The following is a 13,264-nucleotide window of genomic DNA, read 5'->3' on the forward strand; positions in this document are numbered from 1 at the left end:
TGGCCTGGAGACGATGAAGGTTGAACAGGTTCCCACTGGTTTTGTAGTTTAGTTCCACTCCAGCGGGGAGCTTGTTGAGTGTGAGGAGTACAAGAGTAAAGAAGTCTTGCTACAATTGTACAGGGCTATGTGAGACCACACCTGGAGTACAGTGCACAGTTTTGGTCTCCTTATCTGACGAAGGACATACTTGCCTTCGAGGCTGTATAACAGAGGTTCACTATATTGAGCCCTGGGCTGAGAGGGTTGTCCTATGAGGAGAGATTGAGTAGATTGGGCCAATACTCTCTGGAGTTTAGAAGAATGAGAGGTGATTTCATTGAAACATTTAAGATTCTGAGGGGGCTTAACAGGGTAGATGATGAAGTTATCCAATTTGGTATGAAAAATAAAAAAGCAGAGTATTTTTTAAATGATGAGAGATTGGGAAATGTTAGTGTTCAGCGGGACCTAGGTGTCCTTGTACACGAATCACTGAAAGTTAACGTACAGGTACAGCAAGCACTTAACAAAGCAAATGGTATGTTGGCCTTTATTACAAAAGGATTTGAGTACAAGAGTAAAGGCTTCTTACTGCAATTATATAGGGCCCTGGTGAGACCACACCTGGAGTATTATGTACAGTTTTGGTCTCCTTACCTAAGGAAGGATATACTTGCAATAGGGGGAGTGCAACGAAGGTTCACCAGACAGTCCTATGCGGCGAGATCGAGTAGACTAGGTCTATATTCTCTAGAGTTTAGAAGAATGAGAAGTGACCTCATTGATACATACAAAATCCTTAGAGCTTGACAGGGAGGATGTTTCCCTTGGCTGGGGAGTCTAGAACCAGGGGTCACAGTCTCAGAATAAGGGATTGGCTATTTAGGACTGAGATGAGGACAAATTTCTTCACTCAGGGGGTTGTGAATCTTTGCAATTCTCTACCCCAAAGAGCTGTGGAAGCTCAGTTGTTGAGTATATTCAAGACAGAGATCAATAGATGTTTGGATATTAAGGGAACTCCTGTTCCTATTTCTTATGTTCTTAAACGTGGCAACCAATTTGTACACAGCAAACAAGTAATGTGAAATTGACCAGATAATCTGTTTTTAATGATGTTGATTGAGGGATAAATATTGGCCAGAACACTGGGGAGTACTGCCCTGTTCTTCGAAAAAGTGCTAAGGGACTTTTATGTCTCATCCGAAAGACAGCGCCTGCAGCAGTGTAGCACTCCCTCAGTACTGCATTGGAGTACGGCATAGATGTTATGCTCAGGTCTCTGAAGTTGGGACTTGAACCCACAATATTCTGATTCAGAGGCAAGAGTGCTATTATTGAACCACAGCTACATCTAGACTTACAGGTGTTGCAGAAGGAGGAGATTGTGAGCTTCATGGATTGGTAGTCACTCAGAGCCAGAAGCACAGTTTGATTGGTTACTATGGGCAGAGAGTGGACTGAGATTGGTATATATATGACTGAAAGATAAATGTAATCCTAATGAGGGTTGTGGAGATTTGCCTGGTCCCTGACAGGGAGCCCTAGACAGTGTGTATTAAAGGAACTGTACAGAAAATAATCTATTGAAAATAAAGTTAAATAAAATAACACTTAAAGAAACAACATCATCTGGGTATCATTTTCTCAATGAATGTCTTACCTTGTCTTTCATAAACACTTTGAAATTATTTAATGTATTTTCTTCTAATTTAGTTTAGGGGCAATTCAAACGGTCATAATATTTTTCCTGGCAACTAATAAACTGCAAGTGCTGTAATAGGATATCTGAAATAATGTCCTCTGGAGTGTCTCTACAGCTAATCCACTACAGTACTCCCGGTGTGTCTACACCTGATACGGTACAGTACTCCTGGTGTGTCTACATCTTATATGGCACAGTATTCCTGGTGTGTCTACACCTGATAAATTACAGTACTCCGAGTGTGTCTACTCCTGATACGGTACAGTATTCTTGGTGTGTCTATGCTTGATACGGCACAGGACTCTTGGTGTGTCTACACCTGATACACTACAGTACTCCTGGTGTGTCTACACCTGATATGGTACAGTATTCTTGGTGTGTCTACACTTGATACGGTACAGTACACCTGGTGCGTGTACACTTGTTACGGTACAATACTCCTGGTGTGTCTGAGCCTGATACGGTACAGTATAACTGGTGTGTCTTCACCTGATACGGTTCAGTACTCTCGGTGTGTCTGCAGTTGGGTACAGTGCAGTATTCCTGGTGTGTCTACACCTGATACGGTACAGTACTCCTGGTGTGTCTACACCTGATACAATACAGTACTCCTGGTGTGTCTACACCTCATACGGTACAGTATTCCTGGTGTGCCTACACCTGATACGGTACAGTACTCCTGGTGTGTCTACACCTGATACGGTACAGTACTCCTGGTGTGTCTACACCTGATATGGTACAGTACTCCTGGTGTGTCCACACCTGATACGGTACAGTACTACTGGTGTGTCTACACCTGATATGGTACAGTACTACTGGTGTGTCTACACCTGATATGGTACAGTACTACTGGTGTGTCTACACCTGATATGGTACAGTACTCCTGGTGTGTCTACACCTGATACGGTACAGTACTACTGGTGTGTCTACACCTGATATGGTACAGTACTCCTGGTGTGTCTACACCTGATACGGTACATTTCCTCTCTTTGCCTCTGCACCAAACAACATCTCATCCTCAGTGATTTCAACCTCCAACTAAATTCATTATGCTCTCTCTCCTCTGAGTTAACTCGGTTCTTATCCTCCCTTAATCTCTTCCTCCATGTAAACTCACCAACCCATATTCACGGCCACCCCCTTGACATTGTAATGTTTCATGGCCTCACTCCTCCCATTGTGTCAATCACAGATAAGGCCATCTCTGACCACTTCCTTGTACCTCTCTCCACCCTCATTTCCCTGCCCCACAACCCGACCTCCTTCTGTGTCCATCCCTGCAAAAAAGCTCTCTCCCGACTCTCTGGCAACTACAATAATGAACTCCTAACTGTCCAGCCTTTGGCCTTCCATTCACCAGGACATTTCTGTAGCTACCGATCTGCTCAATCACTCCCTGATCACCACCTTTGATTCCCTAGTCTCTGTTTAAACAATTACTCTCTCTCACCCTAGCCGTTCCCCCTGGTACAGCCCTTAAATCCAAGGGAATCTGGAATGCAAAGATAAACTCCAGCCTCTATTCTCCACTGCAAACCGCCTTTTTTTTTAATCCCCTCTCCCCAGTCTCCACCCTCACCTCCGACAATAAGTGTGAGGAACTCATTGACTTCTTTGTCTCTAAGATTGAGACCATCCATTCAACTTCCTCTGCCTCTTCCCTTACTTCCCCTAGCCACTTGGCCGAACTTCCTCTAAGGATCCCCCCTGCCCTAGCCCTGACCTCACATATTTCTCCAGTTTCTCTACGATCTCCCTCATGACCTTTCCGAGCTCATCCTGTTCATGAGACCCACTTCCTGCTCCCTTGACCCTATTCCCACCAAACTGCTGACCACCCAACTTCTTTTTCTGGCTCCCATGTGAGCTGACATTGTTAATGGTTCACTTTCCTCAGGTACTGTTCCCCTCTCCCTGAAATCTGCCGGCATCACCCCTCTCCTCAAAAAAACAACCTATGACCCCCTCCATCCTTGCAAACACCACCCCATCCCCAACCTCCTTTTCCTCTTCAAATTCCTTGAACGTGTTGTTGCCTTCCTAATCCATGCCCCTCTTTCCCCCAATTCCATGTTTGAATCCCTCCAATCCGGTTTCTGCGCCCTGCCACAGTACCGAAACGGTTCTCATCAAAATCACAAATTACATCTTTTTTGACTGTAACAAAGGTAAACTATCTCTCTTCATCCTTCTTGATTTGTCTGCAGCCTATGACAAGGTTGACCACTCCATCCTTCTCCAACGCCTCTCCACCGTCATCCAGCTGGGTGGGACTACACTTATCTGGTTCCATTCTTACCTATTTAACCATAGCCAGAGAATAACCTGCAACGGCTTCTCTTCCCGCTCCTGCATCATTACCTCTGGTGTCCCCCAAGGATCTATTCTTGGCCCCCTTCTATTTCTCATCTACATGTTGCCCCGTGGCGACATCATCCAGAAACACAGCGTCAGTTTCCACATGTATACTGATGACACCCAGCTCTACCTCACTACCACTTCTCTCGACCCCTCCATGGTCTCTAAATTGTCAGACTACTTGTCCGACATCCAGTTCATGATGAGCAGAAATTTTCTCCAATTTAATATTAGGAAGAGCAAAGCCATTGTTTTCGGTCCCGCCATAAACTCTGTTCCCTAGACACTGATTCCATCCCTCTCCCCAACTTCTGTCTGAAGCTGAACCAGGCTGTTCGCAACCTTGGTGTCATATTTGATCCTGAAATGAGCTTTCAACCACATATCCGCAGCATAACTGAGACTGCCTATTTCCACCTTCGTAACATCGCCTGTCTCCACCCTTGCCTCAGCTCATCCGCTGCTGAAACCTTCATCCATGCCTTTGCTACCTCTAGATTTGACTATTCCAACGCACTCCTGGTTGGCCTCCCACATTCTACCCTGCGTAAACTGCAGGTGTTCCAAAGCTCGGCTGCCCGTGTCCTAACTCACACCAACTTCTGCTCGCCCATCACCCCTGTGCTCGCTGACCGACCTTGACTTCCAGTTAAGCAACAGTCGATTTCAAAATTCTCATCATTATTTCCAAATCCCTCCATGGCCTCGCCCCTCGCAATCTCTATTATCTGCTCCAGCCCCACAACCCCCTGAGATGTCTGCCCTCCTCTAATTCTGCTCTCTTGAGCATTCCTGATTATAATCGCTCAACTATTGCCTGGGCCACAAGCTCTGGAATTCTCTGCTTAAACCTCTCCACCTCTTTACCTCTCTTTCCTCCTTCAAGACGCTCCTTAAAACATACCTCTTTGACCAAGCTTTTGGTCACCTGCGCTAATTTCTACTTATGCGGCTCGTTGTCAAATTGTTTTATCTCATAATATTCCTGTGAAGCACCTTGGGACGTTTCACTACGTTAAAAAGGCGCTATATAAATACTAGTTGTTGTTGTGTCTACAGTTGGTACGATACAGTCTTGCTTATTTGTAATAGTGAAATGTAAAGTGCTTTGAATACATGAATATTACATTGTATATTGAAAGAACAGACAAGTGTTTAGAATGCATTTTTATTTCAAACTAATTGCTGCAAATAGGTAATAAAACCACAACCAGGCTATCTAACTGCATCCTCACTGTAACCAGAATGACCGAGTCTTAAGTTCACCATAGCACCCTGAGATGTCTAAGAAGTAATTGGAGAAATACTAACCAGGCCTTTTGAAGAGGAAGTCACACATCTGATACAATTATTGTTTTAGAGATAGAGACAGGCTGGAATCTGAAGTTCGCAATAACGTATATCTAGGAATAAGTTAGAGGCCGGAATCTAATCAATGGGTTTGTATTGTATATATAACAGATACGTGGGAGTGAGTTACAGGCTGGAATCTAAATGAGGGGCTCGGATTTTTTTTATGGAGAACAGCAAATATTGAACTCTAATCAAATGACGTTATCAACTGTGAGAATGATGCTCAGATAATTTCCTGAACCTCTAGATGAGTTTAGTCTCTTACATGTACGCATCCTATTTTTGGAATACATATATCATAGAGTTTGTGGGAGTGGTTTTACTCTATCTTGGATCATTTATTATCTCAGTGGTGGGTTTCATGGCTGACAATAAGCTATGCGCTCTTTGCCAGCGATACTTGCCGTCATTTACTCGGGAGTAGTCACGATTGCCATATAATCGATGCAAATTTATCCAGTAATAATTCACAGTTGATTACCATAAAGTAATAATAAGTTTGCATCATCCTCAATCCGTTAATGACCCATTTTAAAAGATTTAATTCACCTCTGTGTACATCGCCTCCCTATAAACTTACCCTTTTCATACAATCTGAACATCCCTCCGAAACTGAGACCAACCCGCAGCCAATAGAGCTTCATAAAATGCTTGCTTTACATTGATCTACCTGCCCCGCATTCTGAACAGGATAAAGAAATTCTTCCGACTGCTCCCTGGATCGTGTGAAGAAATCAGAAGCCCTATCCCACTAAGCAGATAAACAGTTCTCGGCCATATTTACTTGAGCTAGAAACAAACGAATGAACTCTACATGGCTAGCCGGGGCATGGCCATCATTCATCATTTTCCATATCTGCTGTCCCTGGGGGTGAATGCTCGTCATCCTCAACAGTAAGCTCATCGTCCTCCTGATTTCTGAAGATAAAAGCAGCAGAATTTCCAATTAGAAAGGCCACGTTCACAACTTCCTTCCATGTAACTATTAAACGAGGCATGCAGCACACTCCAACTGAACAATTCCAACCCATGCAGAACAAATCAACCCGCTGACGACTAAATCAAAATCGATGAGAGTACAGCCAACCAAAAGACAGACGCTATGCTGGGAATATCCTAAGGGAATTTCTTCATTGGGTGCCATAACTTCGACAGAAACACCTGGATAGATGGATAGAAAGAGAGAAACTTTATCCGCTGGTGGGGGAGTCTAAGACAAGAGGACATAACCTTAACATCAGAGCCAGGCCTTTCAGGAGTGAAGTTAGGAAATGCTTCAACACAAAGGGTGATAGAAGTGTGGAACTCCCTCCCACAAAAAGCAGTAGATGCCAGCTCAATTAATAATTTAACATCTGAGATCGATAGATTTTTGCTAAACAAGGGAATAAAAGGATATGGAGTCAAGGCAGATGGATAGAGTTAAGATATGGATCAGCCATGATTTCACTGAATGGCAGAACAGGCTCGAGGGGTTAAATGGCTTGTTCTTGTTCCTATATAAACAGGATTTCCACTGCTCTTCCACCAAAGTTACGGCAGCCAATTGGGATAACCTGTAAGGAAATTCTCAACATAAATCCCTAACAAGACTTAACCCCAACAATGAAGAGTTAATCCCGATTGTACTAAAATTAAGCATTTTTCAATGAAGAGTAAAACCTTCAAGTTGTACTATCCAATACTAACATATGAATTCTTAATGTATTGGTTCTTAATGCCTATGTAAACTTTATTAATGGAGGTGACCAACTAAAGTAAATCCAAACAAGAATCTAAATCCCATCAAATCAAGAATATCTCCTGGTATTTGTGATTAAATCCCATTCAATGAAAACCCACTGAAGACTAATTCAATCAAGACTAAATCCCTCACTGTAGATTAAATCCCAATCAATAGAGACAAAATCCTCAAACAGTGAAGCCTATACCCAAACAGTGAAAATTAAAACTCATACAATGAAAAGCAAATTCTAACCAATAAAAAATTATAACTCTTGGCCATTAAAGACTAACTCCAATTCATTGAAGAATCCATGGAATGAAAACCTAATCACACTGGCTGCAGACTAAAAAAACCAGTGAAAACTCAATTCCGCCAATTGATGACTAAATCCTATTTAATGTAGACCTAATCTCCTGTCAGGCAAATTAGCTTTCCCACAGTGATGTGTTATCAGACGCTGTAACCGTACCAGTCTATTTGATTACATTCTAGAATGGCAGCTGTCCAGCACGTTGGAAGAAGGGATTATACAATTCAAGAGGATGCTAATTCGGGGGCTCCACAGAGTTTCACACATAGAACACCCGTCCATATACACCAGGGCCAAAACAACTTACTTAAATCAGTGTTTTATATAACCATTTGGGGGGAATCTACCAAATGAAGGGAGAAGGATAGTATTTTTAAAAAGGTTCTTACTTGATACTTTCTATCAAAGGAATCCCGAAGTGAGAGAACCCGAGAGATGGGGAAAGAGAAAAAAGGGGATACAAGGGTTAGTGCCAGTCCAATAACATAGTATACACACATATGCACAGACACACACATACAGAGACACATAGGGACACATACATATAGACACACAGGTGCACAGGGACACACACATATACAGAGACACACACACAGACACAGGGACACACACATAAACACATACATACAGACACATAGGTACAAACACACATACAGAGACACACACACCTACAGAGACACAGGAACACACACATAGAGACACAGGGACACTAACACATACAGAGACACACATGGACACACACACAAAGACACAGACACATACAGAGACACACACACATACAGGGACATTGGGACACACACACACACAGAGACACACACACACACATACATACACATATACACAGAGACACACACACAGATACATACATAAAGATACATATACACACATACAGAGACACACATATACACATGGACATGCATCCAGAGACTTACACAGAGAAAAATACATGCACACATGCAGAGATATAAACACAAATGCATGCATAGAGTTACACAGACATACACATACAGCTCCACCAGTACACTCCTTCTCACATGCACAAATACTTGAATATAAAATATAAGATTTTTAGGAATGTCAAAATCCTATTGGGCCAACAACTCTGCCCCTTTTTCATAAATCAGATCAACCTATCCACCTTCTCCTCATATTCCTCAGTCCCACCTAGCTATCTTCTCTCCAAAAATGTATCTAGTGACTTCTTGACTCCACTGATTCTGTCCATTCCATACCAAAGAGATGCAGGTAAATTGTTCGCTGTGGTGAAGGGTTTTGAACCCCAGGGGACACAAGTTAAAAATGAGGAATTTTGGAGTAAGAAAGAAAAGTTAGGGGGAGCTTTTTCAGTCAAAGAGTAATCGACTTGTGGAATAAATTGCAGGGAAGTACATTGAAATAGGCAGTCTAAATGGAACACTCGGAGTGTTAGACCATAAAGCTGTGTGTTAGACTCACTAGCCTGTATATTAACTCAGACTGGGAATCAGGCGGATGTGAGCTGAGGTGACCTCAGCAGCATGGGGCCCGGAAGGTTTTAACTCCTGGGCCTCCGGTCAGTTGACCACCTGAAAGCGGCGGGAATGGTCAGTTAGTGGACTGGCAGGAGGGTGGGAGGGAGCAGAATGTTGGCCAGCAGGAGACTGCTGCCCAGGACTGAGGTAAGTGGTGGGGACGGGGGGAAGCCTGGGTCTGGGGAGGCTTAAACTTTCACTCTGGGGCTTGTTTGTCATGGCCCCACCAGGAAAGTTTTTTTTTAAGTTCCTCTTTGGGGCCACTGCTGGCTTTGGCTCCGCATCCTCCTCCCTTCACCCAATGGGAAAGCCACAACAGCTTCCCCACTCAGGCTGCTAGTTAAAATAGTAGCTGGGACCTGATGACATCATCGGATCTCAATCTGCATATTTAAAGGACCCTTGTGGTTTTAGGCATGTTTCCTAGTTCTGCACAGGCGAAAAGCAAAGACTTCGGGACCTCGGTGGGTAAAGTCTCCCAGACAATTTTAAATGCCTGCTCGCCAGGTTTCTGCCAGGCGGCAGTGTTAAAATTGTCCTTACTGATTTTAGAGTCACTTCTCCTGGGCTTATTCTGTGCCCTCTTTCCTGAAGATAGCGACTACTGCTAGGACCTGGTTCCACAGACACTGAGTGCCCTCTGGTAGTTTGCCCAATTTCTTATATCTGAGTCTCATCATCATCATCATAGGCAGTCCCTCGAAATTGAGGAAGACTTGCTTCCACTTTAAAAGTGAGTTCTCAGGTGACTGTACAGTCCAATACAGGAATTACAGTCTCTCCAACAGGTGGGACAGACAGTGGTTGAAGGAAAGGGTGGGTGGGGAGTCTGGTTTGCCGCACACTCCTTCCGCTGCCTGCGCTTGTTTTCTGCATGCTCTCGGCGACGAGACTCGAGATGCTCAGCGCCCTCCCGGATGCTCTTCCTCCACTTCGGGCGGTCTTGGGCCAGGGATACCCAGGTGCCGGTCGGGACGTTATACTTTATCAAGGAGGCTTTTAGGGTGTCCTTGAAGCATTTCCTCTGCCCACCTGGGGCTCGCCTGCCGTGTAGGAGTTCCGAGTAGAGCGCTTGCTTAGGGAGTCTCATGTCGGGCATGCAGACGATGTGGCCCGCCCAATGGAACTGGTCGAGCTTGGTCAATGCTTCGATGCTGGGGATATTGGCCTGAGTGAGAACACTGATGTTGGTGTATCTATCCTCCCAGGGGAGTTGCAGGATCTTGCGGAGGCAGCGCTTGTGGTACTTCTCCAGGGCTTTGAGGTGTCTACTGTATATGGTCCACGTCTCTGATTCTAACCTGTAAATGATGCATAGAAACATAGATAATAGGTGCAGGATTAGGCCATTCGGCCCTTCGAGCCTGCACCACCATTCAATAAGATCATGGCTGATCATTCCCTCAGTATCACTTTCCTGCTTTCTCTCCATACCCCTTGATCCCCTTAGCCGTCAGGGCCATATCTATCTCTCTCTTAAATATATCCAATGAACTGGTATTAACAACTCTCTGCGGCAGGGAATTCCACAGGTTAACAACTCTCTGAATGAAGAAGTTTCTCCTTATTTCAGTCCTAAATGGCCTACCCCTTATTCTAAGACTGTGTCCCCTGGTTCTGAACTTCCCAACATCGGGAACATTCTACGCGCATCTAACCTGTCCCGTACCGTCAGAATCTTATATGTTTCGATGAGATCCCCTCTCATCCTTCTAAACCCCAGTGTATAAAGGCCCAGTTGATCCAGTCTCTCTTCATATGTCAGTCCTGCCATCCCGGGAATCAGTCTGGTGAACCTTCGCTGCACTCCCTCAATAGCAAGAACGTCCTTCCTCAGATTAGGAGACCAAAACTGAACATAATATTCCAGGTGAGGCCTGACCAAGGCTCTGTACAACTGCAGTAAGGCCTCCCTGCTCCTATACTCAAATCCCTTAGCTATCAAGGCCAACATACCATTTGTCTTCTTCACCGCCTGCTGTACTTGTGTGCCAACTTTCAATGACTGATGAACCATGACACCCAGATCTCGTTGCACCTCCTCTTTTCCAAATCTGACGCCATTCAGATAATATTCTGTCTTCGTGTTTTTGCCCCCAAAGTGGATAACCTCACATTTATCCACATTATACTGCATCTGCCATGCATTTGCCCACTCACCTAACCGATCCAAGTCACCCTGCAGCCTCTTAGCATCCTCCTCACAGCTCACACCCCCACCCAGTTTAGTGTCATCTGCAAACTTGGAGATATTACACTCAATTCCTTCATCCAAATCATTGATGTATATTGTAAAGAGCTGGGGTCCCAACACTGAGCCCTGCGGCACTCCACTAGTCACTGCCTGCCATTCTGAAAAGGACCCGTTTATCCCGACTCTCTGCTTCCTGTCTGTCAGCCAGTTTTCTATCCAAGTCAGTATATTAATCCCAATACCATGTACTTTGATTTTGCACACCAATCTTTTGTGTGGGACCTTGTCAAAAGCCTTTTGAAAGTCCAAATACTCCATATCCATTGGTTCTTCCTTGTCCACTCCACTAGTTACATCCTCAAAAAATTCCAGAAGACTTGTCAAGCATGATTTCCCCTTCATAAATCCATGCTGACTTGGACCAATCCTTTCACTGCTTTCCAAATGCGTTGCTATTTCATCCTTAATAATTGATTCCAACATTTTCCCCACTATTGATGTCAGGCTAACCGGTCTATAATTGCCCGCTTTCTCTCTCCCTCCCTTGCTATTTGGCTGTGCTTGGCATCACAACGGAGCCCGATCCTGTCCACAACTGCACCCTGGAGATGGATTGGACTTTGAGCCCTGGCTGATATATTTCTCCATCCCTAATCCAGGGACACTGGGATGAAGTGCAGTCTGTCCACAGCCATCCCATCTACGATCAGCTAGCTCAGCACACGCCCTCCTATTCTGTGTGGCTCAGTGCGACACTAGGCAGAGCAATTCACCATTGAGACAGTTGGGGAGAGCAAAGTCGTTCATTAATATCGCATGACAAGCGATCATTCTGCGAGTCCACTCGCTCCCAGTGGGAAAGTTATGCTTGCAGGAAGCTTGAGTTGGAGATAGAGAATCTCAATAGTGACACACTGATTTTCCTACCCGTGAATTCTGAAAGTGTGGCTTCCCGACTAGGAGTGGATTTCGTAGAATCGCCCTCGAGTTCCTATTAGATATCCAATAGATCGAGTAATTTTATCTCACTCCCATTACAGAATCCCAACCTCCATTTCCTATCACTCCATGTGGTGTCCCCCGCTATGCTTGGGGCCTGCACAGGACGTGTCTTCTAAACACTTGTAATAATATGCTGATTTTGTTGTTAAGGTTCCATTTATTCTGTTGCTTTATTTTAAGCATCTTTTGTTTAATTGGGTCACTTGTTTGGTTATTAAAGGGGTCACTGGACGTGCTGACTCCTGTCAAGTGCCCCCCTTATTGGTCCAATAAAATAGGCCCAGTGATTACAATGATGTATAATCCCCATGGATCACTCAATTCTCCAATCACTCCCCATTCAGTCCAAACTCAAAGGATTCCAGGGTAGATTCCCAAGCACTCTTTTCACTGTGGTGAGGGGCAGCAGGGTATGGGGGGAGGGTAGGGGGGAGGAGGTAGCGGGGGGAGGGGAGGAGGAGAGGGGGGTAGGGAGGGGGGAAAAGGAGGAGAGGACAAGGGGAGGGGGAGAGGGGAAGGGGAGAGGGGGGTGGGGTGGTGGGCAGGGGCAGAGGGGGTGGTGGGGTGGGAGAGCAGCGGGGTGTGGGAGGGAGTGGTAGTAGCAGGGAGAGGGGTGTGGGGAGGGGGGAGAGGGGAGGAGGGAAGAGGGGGTGGGGAGGTGGCAGAAAGGGTGGTGGGGGTGTGGGAGTAGTGGGGAAGGAGAGGAGGGGGAGAATGGGGTGGGGATGTGGAGAGGAGGGGGAGAAGGGGGTGGGGATGTGGAGAGGGGGCAGAGGAGCAGGGTGTGGAGAAGGGGGAGGGGGCAGAAAGGGTGGTGGGAGGGCAGGAGTAGTGGGGAAGGGGAGGAGGGAGAATGGGGTGGGGATGTGGGGAGGAGGAAGAAGGGAGTGGGGATGTGGGGAGGGGGGTGGGGAAGTGAGGGGGGGTGGGGAAGTGAGGGGGGGAAGGGGGGAAGTGAGGGGGGGAGGGGGAGAGGGGAGGGGGGGTGGGGTGGTGGAGAGGGGACAGAGGAGCAGGGTGTGGGGGGAGTAGCGGGGAGAGAGAGTGGGGAGGGGAGTGGGGAGGGGGGAGAGGGGGGAGAGGGGAGAGGGAGAGGTGAGGGAGGGAGAGGTGAGGGAGGGAG

The 13,264-nt window shown here is 45.8% G+C and overlaps 1 protein-coding gene across 1 annotated transcript in view; it reads right to left on the minus strand.

Moving 5' to 3' along the window:
• Nucleotides 1–6,234: 6,234 nt before the first annotated feature.
• Nucleotides 6,235–13,264, minus strand: part of LOC139266211 (beta-arrestin-1-like) — a 97,272-nt gene continuing 90,242 nt past the window's right edge. Inside the window, exon 13 of the mRNA XM_070884041.1 lies at nucleotides 6,235–6,316. Within this exon, the coding sequence (XP_070740142.1) occupies nucleotides 6,235–6,316 (82 nt within the window). The remainder of the gene's footprint in view (nucleotides 6,317–13,264) is intronic.

Source organism: Pristiophorus japonicus, chromosome 6 (genome assembly GCF_044704955.1).
Source record: "Pristiophorus japonicus isolate sPriJap1 chromosome 6, sPriJap1.hap1, whole genome shotgun sequence".
Classification (NCBI taxonomy): Eukaryota; Metazoa; Chordata; class Chondrichthyes; family Pristiophoridae; genus Pristiophorus; species Pristiophorus japonicus.